The sequence below is a fragment of the Vipera ursinii genome, assembly GCF_947247035.1.
Source record: "Vipera ursinii genome assembly, chromosome: 2".
Classification (NCBI taxonomy): domain Eukaryota; kingdom Metazoa; phylum Chordata; class Lepidosauria; order Squamata; family Viperidae; genus Vipera; species Vipera ursinii.
Window position 1 is genome coordinate 198,281,642 of NC_139513.1, and position 18,143 is coordinate 198,299,784.

At 41.1% G+C, this 18,143-nt stretch overlaps 1 protein-coding gene across 2 annotated transcripts in view; it reads right to left on the bottom strand.

Moving 5' to 3' along the window:
- GNE (glucosamine (UDP-N-acetyl)-2-epimerase/N-acetylmannosamine kinase) overlaps nt 1-12,775 on the bottom strand; it is a 53,348-nt gene extending 40,573 nt beyond the window's left edge. For both annotated transcript variants that reach the window (XM_083353726.1, XM_083353725.1), the window contains exon 1: nt 12,611-12,775. In XM_083353726.1, coding sequence (XP_083209852.1) covers nt 12,611-12,664 — 54 coding nt within the window. In that variant the 5' untranslated portion in view covers nt 12,665-12,775. The remainder of the gene's footprint in view (nt 1-12,610) is intronic.
- Between the last annotated feature and the right edge of the window lie 5,368 nt (nt 12,776-18,143).

Genomic DNA, 18,143 nt, shown 5'->3' on the forward strand with positions numbered 1-18,143 from the left:
GCAAGATACCATGGTCGATGGTATCGAAAGCCGCCGAGAGGTCTAATAAGACTAGGACAGAGGAATGGCCCCTGTCCCGGGCTCTCCAGAGATCATTTATCAGAGCGACCAATGCCGTCTCCGTGCTGTACCCCGGCCTGAAGCCCGATTGGTACGGGTCTAGATAAACCGCTTCGTCCAGGATCTGAGGGAGTTGGTGCGCCACCACGCTCTCAACAACCTTCGCAAGGAAGCGAAGATTGGAGACTGGACGAAAGTTATTCAATGAGGATGGGTCCAAGGTGGGCTTCTTGAGGAGAGGTCTCACCACCGCCTCCTTCAAGGCGGTGGGGAAGTGACCCTCACTCAGAGAAGCGGAGATGACCGCCAGGAACCAGCCTCGTGTCCCCTCTCGAGCTGCATATGCCAGCCAGGAAGGGCACGGGTCCAGTAAGCATGTGGAGGAGCTCAACCTCCTCATAATCCTGTCCACTTCCTTGGGAGTCACAGGATCAAATTCCTCCCAGGTGACGTCGACAAGACTGTCCATGTCTTGTTCTTCCAACTCAGCCCAGTTGGAGTCCAGGCCGGTTCGGATCCGAGCAATTTTATCCAGCAGATATTGACCGAATTCCTCGGCTCGACCCTGCAAGGGTTCCTCCCTCACCTCTTGGTTCAGTAGGGAGCGAGTCACCCTGAACAAGGCAGCCGGGCGATTATCTGCGGACGCGATGAGGGTGGAAAAGTAGTTGGATTTTGCCACCCTTACTAGCGCCACAGTGGTTACAGCAGAAGGAAAGCTGGATCCGAAACCTCAAATTCTCAAAATGTCAAATAAGCCTCTGAATTCAAAGTCCCTTTTGAATCCAGAGACTTATTTCCAAGTAAGCAGATATAAAATTGTCTAAGAATACAATCACATGTGAATGTGACACACTGAATGTCGTAAATACTAGTAAAACTCTCATGTCTAGGTGACAGAGTGTATCGTGGGGCAACCATTTGTGAACCAAAGTATTATTATTATTTATTATTTATTAAATTTTTATACCGCCCTTCTCCCGAAGGACTCAGGGCGGTGTACAGGGCAATAAATATCAAAATATACATACAAAAGTTAAAAAAGGAATTAAATAATTATGCCCAATATAAAACAATGATTAAAATAATGTTAAAACCAAATCCAAACCCCAACCCCATCAGACCAGGCCGGATTGTTCAAATAAATAAGTTTTTAGATCGCGTCGGAAGGAGCGAAGGTCGGGGGCCGTCCGGAGCTCAACTGGCAAGTGGTTCCATAGGTCTGGCGTGCCCACGGAGAATGCTCTCCCCCTGGGGGCCACCAATCGACATTCTCTGATCGGAGGCACCCTGAGGAGGCCCACTCTGTGGGAGCGCACTGGACGGAGGGAAGTTGACGCCGGCAGCAGGTGCTGCCATAGGTAATCTGGACCCATGCCATGTAGGGCTTTAAAGTACCTAAAATGAGCTTGTCAACAGAATGTGTCCAAAATCTAGGATACCCATGGGATTGAAATTTGGCAACTTTGTGTTTGCTTCAGTGCTGCTGCACAGCTACATTGCCGACCAAAGTTTCAATAGACTAGTCTCACCCTGGTCTTCTGGAGGCCAGATAATCCAATCTCTCCTTTGGCCCTGGAGATCAAGTAGATCCCCTTTCTAGCTCACTGGAAGCCAGGTAGACCGTGGGTAGGCAATCAAACATGAGAAACAAGGGACTCTTGTGCCCCAGCCCCGCCACTGACATCCTACCCCTGACACTACCGATGCCTCACCCCCAACTGCCGTGTCTGCCAGTACCACAGAATGGAACTGCCCACAGGCTGGATGTGGCCCACAGACCATAAAATGCCCAGGTCTGAGGTAAACTGTCCCATCATTGGCTACAAGAGGGCAGTCAGCTAGCAGGAATTTGGAAGGCATTCCCACTTCCAATAGTTTTGTTTTTTTTTTTGCCATTGGTCATTCTTTTTCTCTGGTTAGGTAAGGAAATATTTCTGAAACAATGACCCAACAAGACAGGTTGTTTAGGAATCTTTAAAAATCAGGCTAAGAATAACATATTTTGCATAAAACCAGCTTCTAATATATCGAGAGATTTGCATGTGATGTTCTGATGGTTTTGCATTTTCTACTAAATGCATGCATAGAAAGGAGATCATTTCTAGTCGGACAAAGAACTTATGCCTGTTTGTAGAGGGACATTTAATCTTCTGCCTTATTTTTTCAAGTTTCTACATTTCATGGTGAGAAAAATAATAGTATATCCTACGAGAATGTTGTTAACTGTTACTAACATACAATGCGGCTGTTTTTTCTGAGTGGGGATTAAAAAAAATCTATTCATTACATATACAATTAATATGCTGATAGATAACACCTTTTTCTTTCTTCTCTACTTTCCCACAGATTATATGAATGAATTTTAAGTTACATAGTGTTTCAGCCTTTAAATTGTAAAGACAATTTAAGAAAACAAAACAGAATTTACTTTGTTCCAGTTACAGGGGAAAAAACTGGCACAAGAAATATTTAATCCATAGACTAGTAAATGTACTGTAGTTTTGCCAAGTAATGTAATAATCCTAGTTGTGTATTCTGCAACATGAGGTTCATCGTACAAAGAGAGGAAAGGCACCTGGTGTCTTGAAACTTTTACTGGTAATACAATTTCCTAAAATAAATGTAACCCAAGTATAAATTTGAATAACAGCTCAAATTCAGAAAACATGTCATGTTTTTTTTCTATGATACTAAAACAACTTGTGTATCTGTAGGTACATAGGTGGACCTTGTACATTGAGTAAGCCATAATGTGAACTCAGTTATAATGTTGCTCAATATTTTTTAATCTGGTAAAAAAATAGGGAGCAAATGGTAGGCTTATAGGTAATTTCCCCTCCCCTTCTTTTTCCTACACATCTTTTTAATCAATCGCAATCTAATGCCTCATGAGATATAAGTAAAAGGTAAAGGTTCCCCCGCACATGTGTGCTAGTCGTTTCCGACTCTGGGGGCCGGTGCTCATCTCCGTTTCAAAGCCGAAGAGCCAGCGCTTGTCCGAGGACGTCTCCGTGGTCATGTGGCCGGCATGACTAGACGCCTAAGGCGCACGGAACGCTGTTACCTTCCCACCGTAGTGGTCCCTATTTTTCTACTTGCATTTTTTACGTGCTTTCGAACTGCTAGGTTGGCAGAAGCTGGGACGAGTAACAGGCACTCACTCTGTTACGTGGCACTCGGGATTCGACCCGCCAAACTGCCGACCTTCTGATCGACAAGCTCAGCGTCCTAACCCACTGAGCCACCGCGTCCCTTTACATGAGATATAAAGCACTTCTATTCCTAATGTTTTCTGTAACTCTGGAATTGGTGCCTTATTTAATTCCCTTTTTGTGTATTATACCTTTATGAATAACACCAGTGCAATCTTCTTTATAAAAGGCAATAAAACTCCCTTTCTATGTTCTACAACAGTGTCTCAGTGTTGCAGTTTTGATGATGCTTCCTCTTATTCATCTTATGCTTTATATCAAGAGCAAAACAAGTCTGGGGTCATCTCTCTAGATTTTTACTATCCAAAGCTATTTTTACCATCTAAGTCTATTTTTACTATCTAATGGTCAATCGCCAAACACTGAATCCTGATTTTCTATAAGCCCCTCTCCACACACATTGCCAGCCCATCTCCCACTTCCATTCAAAAAGTTACACCCCCACCCGCAAAAGCAGGACAGGGTTGATGATGAAGGCAGCAAATGTTATGCCATTGGTGGATAGTACTTTGAGTACAGTAGTGAGGAAAAGACCCTCAATTTTTCCTTATTAACCTGGCAAGATGGCATGTGAGAAAGACCTTGGAAGGCTGTGCAGAGAGATGCAGCCAAGGAAACATAGCCTAGTTAAAGAGACAGCACAGCATATTTACTTGGGCTGTAAAGGATATGGGTACTGAGAATTATACTTCGATAGTTGCAACATTGATGCTGGTCTTATGGTAGGAATTAGTTAGGAACTATAACCCCAACCAGATGGGTTATTTCTATATTTAAAACCTTTACAGCTTGAGAAACTTCTGGGCCTATTGCCTCATCCACTGTCTAGCTGAAGACTATGCTGCCTCTTGTCTGCCTCTCTTTGCCCAGTCTCCCAAGGTCTTTTTCACATACAATTATACCTGCCATGTCTGAATGTAAAAATATACACTACAGTTTTTCAGAAGGTTGTTCCTAATAAACTACTTCAGCAAGTATTCTACAACCTATGTGCTCCTATAGTTAGGGGGGAATTACACAACCATGTCCGTATATCTTTAGCAGCTTTTATGACACCCTCTATTAGGGTTTAATCAATGCTCTTTATTACTTTCCTCCAAGGACAGAAGAAAAATTGGCTTTACGTCTCAGAAGGATCAGCTAATAATTGATGGGAAACCTGCCTTCTGCATGCACTTCCTTTAAACATGATCATGGAAAGAAAGTTGTGTACATATCAAAAAAATACACAAAGGATACTTCCCCTGCGATGATACAGAATATATATATAGCCAATACAACACCCCTAGGAGTAGATCTGATTTTTAATCAATTAAGAGCACTGAAGCCACCAGTATGTCTGTACCATCCCACTACAGTGTTGCAAATAGTGTTACAAATAATTCAAACAGCAATTTGTAGGACATGGCATTTTTCTTGTATTACCACATATGATATAGTTATCATACAACAAGAATTGCCAATTTTCATTTTAACGTTGCCTTTAGTTTGTATCTGTGTTAAAATACCAAAGAATTTGATACCTACAGCTGAAACAAAGGCAGCTGTTGTTAGAGCTTAATTTGGTCTCATTAGGAACAGAATGAACCACATTAATTAAAGAAAAAAATACTTCTCAGAGTGAGCAGAATGCTTTGCATTCACAAATGAGGAAAGACTAAAGAAAACTTCTGTATACTGAGATTTTGGAAGTTATTTATATGGCAGAGAAAATAAGTTAGGCTGGTTTTCTTTTCTTTTATTTCTCAAAAGTCATTCAAATGGTCAAATTCTTCAAAATCTGAATCCTTAAAAATCTATGTTCACAAATCTTTACTTACCGAGTCCGGTTTATACAACAAATTAAACCATCACTTATTAAATGAATCACAAATCACAGTGAGGTTTCAGATTAAACCCCAAGCAAAGTCAACACATTTTAGCTTAGCATGATACCATATCTGTGCCTCAAAGATGTACATAAATTATAACACTGGCATCTCTACCACTCTACCACTCATTTTTCCTAGCTGGCAAGCATTAACCAAACACACTTTTAATCCAAAGCATTCGCAGTAAATATTAGTCACAATTACCTAAACAATCTAAAGAGTAGTAAAAGCAGAGACAATACAGGTAGTCCACAACTTACAACAGCTCATTTAGTGACCATTGGAAGTTAGAACAGCACCGAAAAAAGTGACTTATGACCATTTTTCACACTTACGACCATTGCAGCATCCCCAAGGCCATGTGATCAAAATTCAGATGCTAGGGAACTGATTCACATTTATGACCCTTTGTAGTCTCCTAGGGTCATGTGATTACCTTTTGACACCTTCTGACAAGCGAAGTCAATGGGGAAAGCCAGATTTGCTTAGCGGCTGTGTTACTAATTTAACAACTGCAGTGATTCACTTAACAGATGTGACAAGAAAAGTTGTAAATTTTCTCACTTAGCGACATAAATTTTGGGCTCAATTGTGGCCCTAAGTTGAGGACTACCTGTGCAATACTGTGTCGCTTGTAAAAATGTTGCACCTGCTTATCAGAAAACATTGGAACATAGTGTAGCTATTAATGGCTTCTTGACTAGTGTATAGAGTACATTTAGCACTACTGATTTGTGCGCTTGCAGGCTCTCCTTAGGTGCATATCTAAACATCTGATGTGCTTAATGGCCTGCAAGCAATCCAGCACGACAGCTTCAAGTAGTTAAATGGACCTAAAGGATGGAAAGAAAGGTTTGCCAGTCAAAGCAAGAGGAACGAGGGGGGTTGAGGAGAGAAGGAACTCTATGTTTTGTACAAAGGTTTGACTATTTATGATGTAGGAAAGATTAGTCTGATTGGTGGACTGAAATTTAATTGCAATGATGACTGTCCATCATTGGTTTTGGTGAAAGACTCCAGTGAAGAAGCAAAGATAGGAAATAATACAATTTGGGGAACCAGCAGCGTCATCCTATGCTTCTCTGTCTCCGAGGAAAAGCAATGCGATCCTATTCAGCGATGATTTGGTTGCCCTTAGAATTGCATTGTAAGATCTATAAAGCATAATAATTATTATTCAATTATTTTTCAAGAGAAACATGACCATCCTATATCTTCTACTTAGCAAATTCTCAAAGTAATCTATTCCCCCCCCCTTTGTGAACTTCAAGTCTTGGGGATGAAATTAGTTTTTTTCATGGCCAGCTTAAATCCTTGATCCAAAACAAATCAGTGGAGCTTCCTATGATTTATCTGTAAGACTGAACTGTAACAGCTGAGCTATGCTCTTGAATACATATAAATATGCTCACATTGTACAACTCACTTGTCCTTGATCTCTACATCAGCTATATTCTCATATAATTCCGCACTAGACTGATTGTTCCAACCCTATTCAGTAATTTGTTTTAAACTTCTTCCATATCAAGGAAGTAAAGATGAATGAATAGTTACTTTAACTTAACTGGATTAATGTAACTGCTGATACTCCATTCTCTCTAATCAGAAGTGGCCAGTCCAGTAATTCTATGTGGCCCTCCAAAAACGTTTGCTGTTGCTTCTCAGTCATGATACTATCAAGATTGCGGTGCCAAAATCTAGAAGCAAATCCTCTCCCTCAAAAACTTTAGGAAAAGGCTAAAAACTCCTAGCTAAAAACCTAACTAAGCAATTGTAGCTCCTGGTTGTTGACTCCTGATGTATACTCCTCATAGGGAAATCTGGGTTCCACACAAACATGCAATAGCACTTAGACTTATATACTGCTCCACAGCGCGGTATCTACAGCCCTTTCTAAGTGGATTACAGAGTCAGCCTATTGCCCCCAACAATCTGGGTGTTCATTTTATCGACCTCAGAAGGATGGAAGGCTGAGTCAACCTTGAGATGGTGAGAATCAAACTGCTGGCAGCTGGCAGAATTAGTTTACAGTACTGCCTTCTAAGCACTGCGCCACCATGGCTCTATGTCTTAATAACATTTCATTCTAATTTTTTTGTTTTAGTGAATCTTCTCTCCCTCTCCTTGTTTCTCTTCCTGTCTTTGATGATGTCCTTTCCTGACTAAGAGAAGGAGAGACAGGACAGAATACCATATTTTACAATGTTAACACCAAAAACTTACCCTACTGACAAATATTTACCTATAAATAATCATACATTTCTGATATGGTCCTCTGAGCCCAATTAAAGGATACTTTAGAGTAAAGCGAGCCTGGAATTTAATAAATGCTATCCAGATTGTACCTCAGATAAGGAACTGTAAGCAGCGCCAATTAATCTCAGGAACCCTAAATAGCCTATTCTGACTCTGTGTCAGTGCACTGTGGATATCTCTTAATTGGGGAATGCAAAAAACATTATATTAGTTTGCAAGGTAGACATTAGGTTAGAGATGCTGGCTTACATAGAGGAGCATGAAGCATGCATGGATAAAAGGGAGCTTTGATTACATTTGTAGTACAATGATTGAAATGTACACAAAATATATAGGTACGTACAGTTCTTTTGCTGCAGAAAATCTGTATATCGAAACAGTTAAGGCTGTTATTAAGGCCGATAACTTAGTTTACTTTTTCCACCATCTTGCTAAAATGTATTATGTGAAAATCCAAATTCACCAAAGCCATGATGGACAGCAGGACCAATTTCTAAAGGCCCATCTATCGACAGCATAACATAAGAAAAAATATGATTTGCAATGTATGTATGAATAAATGGCAAAAAAGCATGAATTAATGACTGAAAAGAAAGAAAATCAATTAAGATGGAAAAACTAAGAGAACGGATATAACAACTGAAGAAGATAGTCTGATCTTTTGATTTATTAAATATATATGCCACCCATCTCACTATCCAAAGGGTTTCTGGGTGGCTAATGGGAAATGATAAATAGATGACACAGGAAAATAAAGGTGTAGGTTTAATTATGAATGAAATAGCTAAATGTATGTTGAAAGAATGAATTGATGTCATCTTGGGTATTGTGAATGCATATGAAAGTAGGGATTTATAAGTCGGTCACATGTTTCTGCATGTTGCAATATATGGTTAACAATAGAAAAAAACAGGAATGAGTTTTGATTAAAATCGCACAAAATGGTTCATGATAATTGGATCCAAGTGAAAATATAATTCTGGGGATAACATGAATGTATGGCTGGAATGAGCACTGCAGAGAAAAAGTGACTGATTACTTAGAGATCCAAGAATGAATTAGAAAAATATTTATTTAGTGTGTATCAATTTAAAAAAAATGCAGATGATACCACTCTAATGGCAGAAAGTGAAGAGGAACTGAAGAGTCTCTTGTTGCGAGTGAAGAAGGAGAGTGCAAAAGTTGGGTTGAAACTAAACATTAAGAAAACCAAGATCATGGCATCCGGCCCTCTCAATTCCTGGCAAATAGATGGGGAAGAAATGGACGTAGTGACAGATTTTATTTTCCTCGGCTCCAAGATCACTGCAGATGGGGACTGTAGCCAAGAAATTAAAAGACGCTTGCTCCTGGGGAAGAAAGCCATGGCAAATCTAGACAGTACACTAAAAAGCAGAGACATTACCCTGGCAACAAAAGTGCGTATAGTCAAGGCTGTGGTCTTCCCAGTTGCAATGTATGGCAGTGAAAGCTGGACCATAAGAAAGGCTGAGCGCCAAAGAATTGAGGCCTTTGAACTATGGTGCTGGAGAAGACTCCTGCGAGTCCCTTGGACTGCAAGGCGATCAAACCGGTCAGTCCTAGAGGAGATCAACCCTGACTGCTCTTTAGAAGGCCAGATCCTGAAGCTAAAACTCAAATACTTTGGCCACCTAATGAGAAGGAAGGACTCACTGGAGAAGAGGCTAATGCTGGGAAAGATTGAGGGCAATAGAAGAAGGGGACGACAGAGATTGAGGTGGCTGGATGGAGTTACTGAAGCAGTAGGCATGAGCTTAAATGGACTCCAGAAGATGGTAGAGGACAGGAAAGCCTGGAGGAACGTTGTCCATAGGGTCGCAATGGGTCGGACACAACTTTGCAACTAACAACAACAACAACAACAATTAAAAAAAGTTATTTTGAATAAGAACATCAGTGCATTCATGTGTGCATATGAAAAAAGGAATGAATCAAGTGTAACTGATGAGGTTGTTTTTGATAAAATATTGAGAGAATCAATGAAGGATACAAAGATAAAGATGATTATGATGACAACAACAACAATAGGCTTTTGTGGTGTGTGTGTGTGTGTGTGTGAAAGAGAGAGAGAATATTACTGTAGAAATGCAATCAAAGACAGCAAGGAAAGGTTAAGTTTAGAAAAGACTGATAATAAAATAAAACAATTTTAATGAGAATGAAAAGTGGTTTTGGAAGAGGGTGGAAAAGGCTAAACAAAGACTCTCTCCCATGATAAAATTATTTGGAATGAAATTCAAGTAAAGGGGTGCTGGAAGAAGTATTTCAGAGATTTTCATTTCAGAGTGATAGCAATGTGTGAAAGACTGAAACTGAAATTAATGCTATCTTGATGTTCAAGAAAGATTGAGGGCAAGGAAGTAATAAATTATGTGACAATGTTGAAAAATAATAAGGCTGCAGATGTAGATGGCAAAACTAAACAACCATTAAAATATGAATGTAGTTGATTTAGGAAGAATGTCTTGCTTACATACTGTTTGTGTAAAAACTGCATCTGTGTTTGATTATTAAAAGACTGCTGCTTGCCTTATCTTATAAAAACACAAGATAGCAAGAGATAATGCAAAAACATGAAAAATGGAAGACTTGATAATGTCCATCATCTCCCTTGAAGATGCCCCAAACACTGTTTTCTTTTCAGATCATATAAATGTCTCCCTACCCCCCTTTTTATTTAAAGTATTCATGGAAATTTTAGCAGCATTTTGACTGAAAATAGTAATAGTGAGCAAAATTTGAAACATGTGGTGTAGCTTTATGCTGGATGCAAGGTCTGCAGACCAGCATGTCATTGAGACATGTTAATTTGATAAAGAAACTGTATTGTCAATTGTTGATTTTTAGAGAAAGCATATGATAAACTGAATGGACAATGTTGAGTTAGACAATGTTTTATGTGACTGTAATTGAAAGTTGCATAATATGGTTGGTTAATATGGTTACAAACCTGTGGTATATCCTGGAAATAAACATGTGAAAGAACAAACAGAATGATAAGCAAAAGATTCTACAGAGCAGGGAGTAAGAATGAGATTCTCCTCGGTTCTTCAATGGATTTCTGTAAGGAACATTTTTAGTAATGTCAGGGATATGTTCACTGGGGATGTGAATGTACCTATACTTTTCTATGAGATGATGCTATGCTGATGGTTCAAGACACGAATGACTGAGAGGTTCACATAGATGGTACAAGAGAATGAAGATTATGGATCTGAAAATTAATGTATCAAAGGCTAAGGCAGTTTCACTGAAGAAGACAAATGAAATGAACAATTATATGGCATATTCATAAGTGAAAAAAATTAGAACAAGGAGATGAATTAGTGTTTCTTGGAAACATCTTTATTAAATGATGGGAAAATGGATGAAGAAATGTTCACATGTGTAAATGCTGGTGGAGCATGATGTCCTTGAAATTCCATCTTGTGGACTTGGACCATTAAGTAAGCCTAATTCATACCTATGAATGCAGTGGGATGTACCTTGAATTCCCTGTGGTGCTTCCAAGATGCAAACCCTGTCTACTTTTTTGTCTTAATAGTGGGAATTTTGCTTATTTTAAATAAAACAATATTTATTAAAAAGTATGCATCTCTTATTTTTCTAGCTGCCCCAGTGTTACCGTTCCTCTCAATGATCAGGCTGCTATATATCTTAGTAGCTTCTTCAGGTGAATACATGGGGATGGGGAGCAGAAGGGGAACAAATGGGGAAATCTATTCCTTCAAACTTATTGCAGCTCTCTGGATTCTGTGGAGGTGCAATTCCCGCAATTCCTGTGGAGGCCGCAACAGCATGACCAGTTGTTGCAGTTCAGCAACATCTGGTAAGCTGGGTTTTCCCTCCACTATACTGAAAGGTCTAGAACTGTGCAGATTTGAGGAAGAGAGGTTCTTCCAAGTCAATTAAGAAGGACAAAGTAGATACAACATGTATTATTCTTGAGCAGAGGTAAAATTCTTGAGCAGAAGTGAAAGCATGTTGTAAGATGCCCAGAGTCACTGGATAGCAAGATCAGTGGTATATAAAACAAACAAACAAACGAAGCATGAATGTAATACTTCAACAAGTTCCCACCTCCAAAACATTCTCCTTCCCAAGTTCGAACATACAAATAAATATAATCAGACTCCAATAATGTTTTAGGGGGGGTGTTTATTAAATTACTTCTATAGAAAATTCCTTCCTTCCTTCCTTCCTTCCTTCCTTCCTTCCTTCCTTCCTTCCTTCCTTCCTTCCTTCCTTCCTTCCTTCCTTCAATTAGGAAGCACTGTCAGTCTTTCCAGCTAAGCCCTAGTTTTGACACGAGAGATATGGACCGGAGGAGAGGATTGACTAGGGTCGCCAAGGGAAAATCTAAGCGGTAGCGACACCGGAGTAAAAAAACACGTGGGGACAGCGCCTGGGTGGAAGTCGCGGGGATCCTGCGATAAGCGTCCTTGAACTTTTATCAGACAATTGCCAGGGCTTGGCTCTTCCCTGAGGTTCAACCCTCTCCACCACCCCCATCCCTGGCCCTTGCACCGCCTGTCAAAGATGAAGGGGGCTGCTGATCAGATCCAGAAAGCAATTCTCTTCTTCTTCGGCGGCGGGGGTGGGGGGAGCAAATCCCGTCAGAGGAGCCACCTCGCCTAAAGAACGGGAAGAGCTTCCTCCTTCCAGCTTGCATTTCTCCAGCCCAGACCCGGCTAAGGAGCGACACCACTCCTTCGCTCTCGGGCATCATCAGCCTCGCTCCCCTCCTTGTGCGGAAGGGAAAACCGACCCCGGGATTCGCTTGCCTTACAGGCAGCTCGGAGCTAAAAAGGAGAGCTCCCCGTTTTCCTCAACTGGCTCGGGGTGGGTAGGAGCTAAAAAGGAGAGCTCCCCGTTTTCCTCAACTGGCTCGGGGTGGGTAGGAGCTAAAAAGGAGAGCTCCCCGTTTTCCTCAACTGGCTCGGGGTGGGTAGATGGAGTTCAGAACGAATGTCTTTGCCTCCATCTAGCCAGCCAGCCATCTAGCCAGCCAGCCAGCCAGCCAGTCCCGGTTAGCGGAGGGACTCGAAACGAGCAAGCCACCCCGCGCCACCAGAGCCCATCCGTGGGCGACGCGTGTCTGCCTTCTCCCGGCTCTGTCGTTCAGCCCAGCCTCTTTCCCCCACCCGCAGTTGCCGAGACAAAAGGCTCTCCCGAGATCTGGCTTACGTGGGGGCCGCGGGGGCTTTGAGGCGTCCGGCGCTGCTGCTCGTGGCTCTCCATGGCGCGGAGCGGGGTTTTTTTTTCCCCCCCTTCTGTGGCTGGCTGAAGGAAGCGGGCAACTCTTTTGGCTCTTTCTGGCGAGGCTCCGCCGGGCACCTGAATTCCATGCCCCCACATTAAGCCCGCCCCCCTTGGAAAGTCACCGAAAGATCTGACTCATTTGCCGGCCGTTTCGGGCAGCAACAGGATGTCAGCTGAGGCTTGCCTTTCAGAGGGAGGCACAGAGCTGGGGCTCTCCTCCGAAAAGCGCTTTTAATTTATTTTTATTTTTTTATTTTAATTCCATTTATATCCCGTCCTTCTCCGAAGACTCAGGGCGGCTTACAAGCTTAGCAGTAGCCTTCATTCTATGTATATGCCTGCTTATTAGGGCTTTCACACACACACACCCAAGCGGCATTATTACAAAGTCAGCTTAATTGCCCCCAACAATCTGGGTCCTCATTTTACCTACCTCGGAAGGATGGAAGGCTGAGTCAACCTTGAGCCTGGTGGGATGCGAACCTGCACTAATTGCAGGCAGCTGGTGTTACTTAAGGAGGCATTAGCCCACGGCTCCACCAAGGCTCTTTTAAGCATTAAGCATTGACAGTGACTTCTGACGTTACATTTCTCCTCCAAGCCAGGTCTTCGCCCTTGGCAGAGCAAAAGAGCCTTGACAGACCCCCTGGTGCCCTCGCGAATATAAGGCCCAAATGCTTCCAGTCTGGGACCAGGTCAAGAAAAATATCTGATGCTAACATTAAAAAAAAACAAAACAAAAAACAAAACTACAAGGAGATTTTGCATTTACAGCACCTGTTAGGGAAGAAGAGGCAGCCTCAAAGCCTGCATGTTGTTAGTACAACCGGTCTTTGAGTTACAATCACAGCTGAGCCCCAAATCTCTGTTGCTAAGCGAGACGGTGGTTAAATCAGTTTTGCCCCCAGTTTACGACTTTTCTACTTTTCTTGCCGCAGGTAAGTGAATCACTGCTTCCCACATTGACTTTGCTTGTCAAAAGGTCACAAAAGGTAATCACATGACCCCGGGACACTGCGACCGTTATAAACATGAACCGGTTGCCACACACAGCTCAGTTTTGACCACACAACCATGGGGGATGCCGCAATGGTTGTATGAAAAATGGCGTAAGTCACTTTTTTCACTGCCTTTGTAACTTCAGTTGGTTATACGTTGAGAACTACCTGTGCTTAGTATCTGAAGCCACTTTAGGATTATGGAAAATACTTCTTAGAACGACCAAGGCAAAGTGATCTTAAGTGTTGAGATAATATCAGTAGTGTGTTTTAGTGAAATGCTTGTCAGTGTTTGTTAGTTGGCAGGAAAAGTGTTTAGAATTGCAACTTCAGTCAATTCAAATCAGCTTGATTAGCTCAGAACATTCATTTATCAACAGATTCTTCATGATTTTATAATATATTCTTGGAATATATTCCTATCATCTGCAACATAAACCTTTTTATAAGAGATGAATCATCTCTGAGCAAAATAACTATTTGTGTTTGTTTTAGTTTTATGACACCTTTTAAGACCAAGCTTGACAGGTGGCCTGCAATAGACTAATCAAATAAAATAAAGATAAAACTCAGTGTGTCAAATGCTTTGCCCTAAATTGGTAAAATAATAGATGAAAGAGGAATAATGAAATTCCCATATTGGAAGAATGGATTGTGACAATGTTAAAAAATTCAGAAATGTCAAAACTGACTTACATTATTGGGTCAGAGAACAAACAAGAAAAATGGTCTTTGAAAGTTCAGAAGCCCTATGCAGGCTTTTTGTTAAAAGAAGAAAAAATGAATTGATTTATGGATTTGAAGGCTAAGAAAGAGGAGGACTAAATGAAGGGGTACTTAAGAGGGAGGAGACAATATGAAATTATCTGTTAAAAAAGAAGCTTGGAAAAATCTATATGCTTCTTAACTTTGGTTTTCTTTTTCTTTTCTTGCATTTCTTGCATTTCTTCCCTTTTTTCTTTTGGTTTGTTGTTACATGAAATTTTTCAATAAATATAATTTTTAAAAATGGTAAAACAATGGAATGATAGCGGCAGCAGCAGCAGCTCAAGGAACTAAAATGGTAAAATAATAGAACAATAATATCAGCAGCAGCATTTCAAAGTAGCAAATACATTTGGAAGAATAGCAAGAACATTTAAAACCTGATGAAAATATGCGGAAGTATAAAAAAGGCATCTTTTTTTAATCTTCTGCTGGAGATGCAACAAAGTTGGTGCAGACAGTGTTTACTTGAGGATGCTGCAAAATTGGGTGTGGTACACACACTTTAAAGGAGGGGGATACTTGGTTCAGGGCTTCTGGAAATGACTTTGAGGTAATAGGCTGTTATTCCTAGCAGAAGCAGATGTGTGCATATTTAATCCATTAAAGGCACAGTAATTAAGTCTAAGGGATGCGGTGGCTCAGTGGGTTAGGATGCTGAGCTTGTTGATCAGAAGGTCGGCAGTTTGGCGGGTCGAATCCCGAGTGCCGCGTAACAGAGTGAGCGCCTGTTACTCGTCCCAGCTTCTGCCAACCTAGCAGTTCGAAAGCACGTAAAAATGCAAGTAGAAAAATAGGGACCACTGCGGTGGGAAGGTAACAGTGTTCCGTGCGCCTTTGGCGTCTAGTCATGCCGGCCACATGACCACGGAGACGTCCTCAGACAAGCGTTGGCTCTTTGGCTTTGAAACGGAGATGAGCACCGGCCCCTAGAGTTGGAAACGACTAGTACACATGTGCGGGGGAACCTTTACCTTTACCTTTAATTAAGTCTAGTGACATCTTCAAGTTGCCTTTGCAACTTCTCTTTTCAGTTCTTTGGGTGTTTTCTGATGGTGACACCATTCTTTACTAGGAACAGTTCTAATCATACTATTTTGTAAACAATCACACCTGCATTTTAACTTACCTAGAGACGAATGAGAACCAATTTGGAGTAGTGGAGAAAGGCCTCAGGCTATCTGGGTGACCTGGAATCAGTCACTCTTCTCAATCCTAGGAAGAAGGGAAAGGCAAACCACTTCCAAAAATCTTGCTAAGAAAACTGCAAGAACTTGTCCAGGTAGTTAAAAAGGTAAAGGTTCCCCCGCACAGGCGTGCTAGTCGTTTCCAACTCTAGGGGCCGGTGCTCATCTCCATTTCAAAGCCGAAGAGCCAGCGCTTGTCCGAGGACATCTCCGTGGTCATGTGGCTGGCATGACTAGATGCCAAAGGCACACGGAACGCTGTTACCTTCCCACCGTAGTGGTCCCTATTTTTCTACTTGCATTTTTACATGCTTTTGAACTGCTAGGTTGGCAGAAGCTGGGACGAGTAACAGGCGCTCACTCTGCTACACGGCACTCTGGATTCGACCCGCCAAACTGCTGACCTTCTGATCGACAAGCTCAGCGTCCTAACCCACTGAGCCACCGCGTCCCTGTCCAGGTAGTTACCAGGAGTCAAAACCAGCTTGCAAACAGAAATAAAAATAAAGAAAATGGAGATGAACTTCTCCTTGAGAATTCAAGAGCCCTAATTCCCTTTGCCAATTTATTTCAAGTTGGCCTTACATCAGAGCAATCTTGTAGGATGACAGGCTAGGAGAAATATTGATACCTGTGAAGGCCAAATTCTAGTATGATTAGGGCCTAAGCGTCTTATTAACATAGTGGACTGGGTCTTCCTTACAGACTAAACTATGGTGGGTGCATAGAAATTGTACATAGGTGCCAAAAGAAAGTCATTTTTCCTCAGAATAACAGCAAGAGTATGCTATTTTGATGCTCAGGGATTTGTTTAAAACCCTGCCTTTATTATTTTTAGATAAATCAAGTTGGCAAGGATATATAATATTTCTTCCCCTTTTTATTTTCCCACAACAACAATAACCCTGTAAAATGGCCTGAGACAGGGGTAGGGAACCTTGGCTCTTTTATGACTTGTGGACTTCAACTCCCAGAATTCCTGAGTCAGCATGTTTGGTTCAGGAATTTTGGGTAGTGAAGTCCACAAGTCATAAAAGAGCCAAGGTTCCCTACCCCTGGTCTGAGAGAACGTCACTGACCTAAGGTCACCCAGCCAACTGCCATGCCTAAGATGAGATCCTGGTTTCTAGGCCAGCACCTTAACAATTACACCAAACTGGCTCTTAATTAGTAGTAAGGGAGTCTTGAAGAAATCCTAAAACTGATATAGATCTTAGAGGAGAAAGGGTCTTGAAATTGAGAAACCATACTTTAAGTAACTACTGAGAGCCACTGAATGTGTAGTCTTTGCCCTTGCTTGTAATTATGTGTAGGAGTAGCACAATCATGAAAAGCAGGTGGGTGGACTTGGATCAGCTCCAAGGCCAAATTGCTGATTTATTAGACTGTTCCTGATATTGTATGATCAGCTGTACAATTAATATGTCATTAGTTGCCTGCAAACTGCTCTCGGTCGATTCAGGTTGATGATTTTCAGATAATATTTCATGTACAAATTTATTCTAGCTCCTCCTTAACAACCAAAGTGTAATTGTTATAAGTAAGAGTTCCTTAACCTGCAGTCTCCAGAGCAATGCTACAAGGGGGAAAGTGTATATAATAATAAAACATCCTCCAACCCTGACCTGGAGTAGTCAAGCCGTTTGTCATTAAGAGATCATAAAGTTCATTTAACTGTTCTAATAAGATGTCTCATTTCAGGGAAATAATTCTTGACAGAAATTCATTTATCTGCCATTACTGCTTAATCCTTACTTTCTAGGGCTAAAATAAGGACAGGCAGAAAAGTTGCACAATGTAATGTGAAACACAAGCTATAGAATCTTAGTCTGCTTTACAAATAGCAGCCAAAATACTAGCCAATGTGATGCAAAACTATCCCTGATAATTCTGTAAAACTTTCAGAAGCAAAGAAAGTTGCTGGATGAGTGGGGAGCATTTCAGCGACTTGTGTACATTTTTCATGTCCACAGTTAGTACAATAACAGAACTGAAAAACAGACTAATATAGAAATCTACTTATAAAACAGACATTATATAGACCACTTGGCATAAACAATGGGCCTTCAGTTTTTCTTATTGGAGATGTAAGGTTTTCTTAGTAAAGAATTTTTTTAAATAACTCGTTAAATTCAATAATGTTGCTGATAATGAAGCAAATAACAGAAAACACTTATTAGCAACTATCTTAACCTATTTCTCATTCATACAGAATTAATTCATACACAGACTCTACTAGTATCACCTAAATTGCTTAAAAACCAACCAAGGAAACTGTCTATGCATTTGGTAGCATGTTTAGTTCCGTGCCTATACTGCTAAACAAGCCATTCTACAGTACCATAAATACTAGTCCACTTTTAGCAAGCTCATCAGAATGCACATTAAAAATAACGGAGGCATCAATTGTGGTGTAATGGCCACCATTGTGACTTTTTTAACCTGCCTTGCAGACACACCTAGTTTTCCCTTTAAAAAATCCCCAAATTTCACGGCTAATTCAGAAGG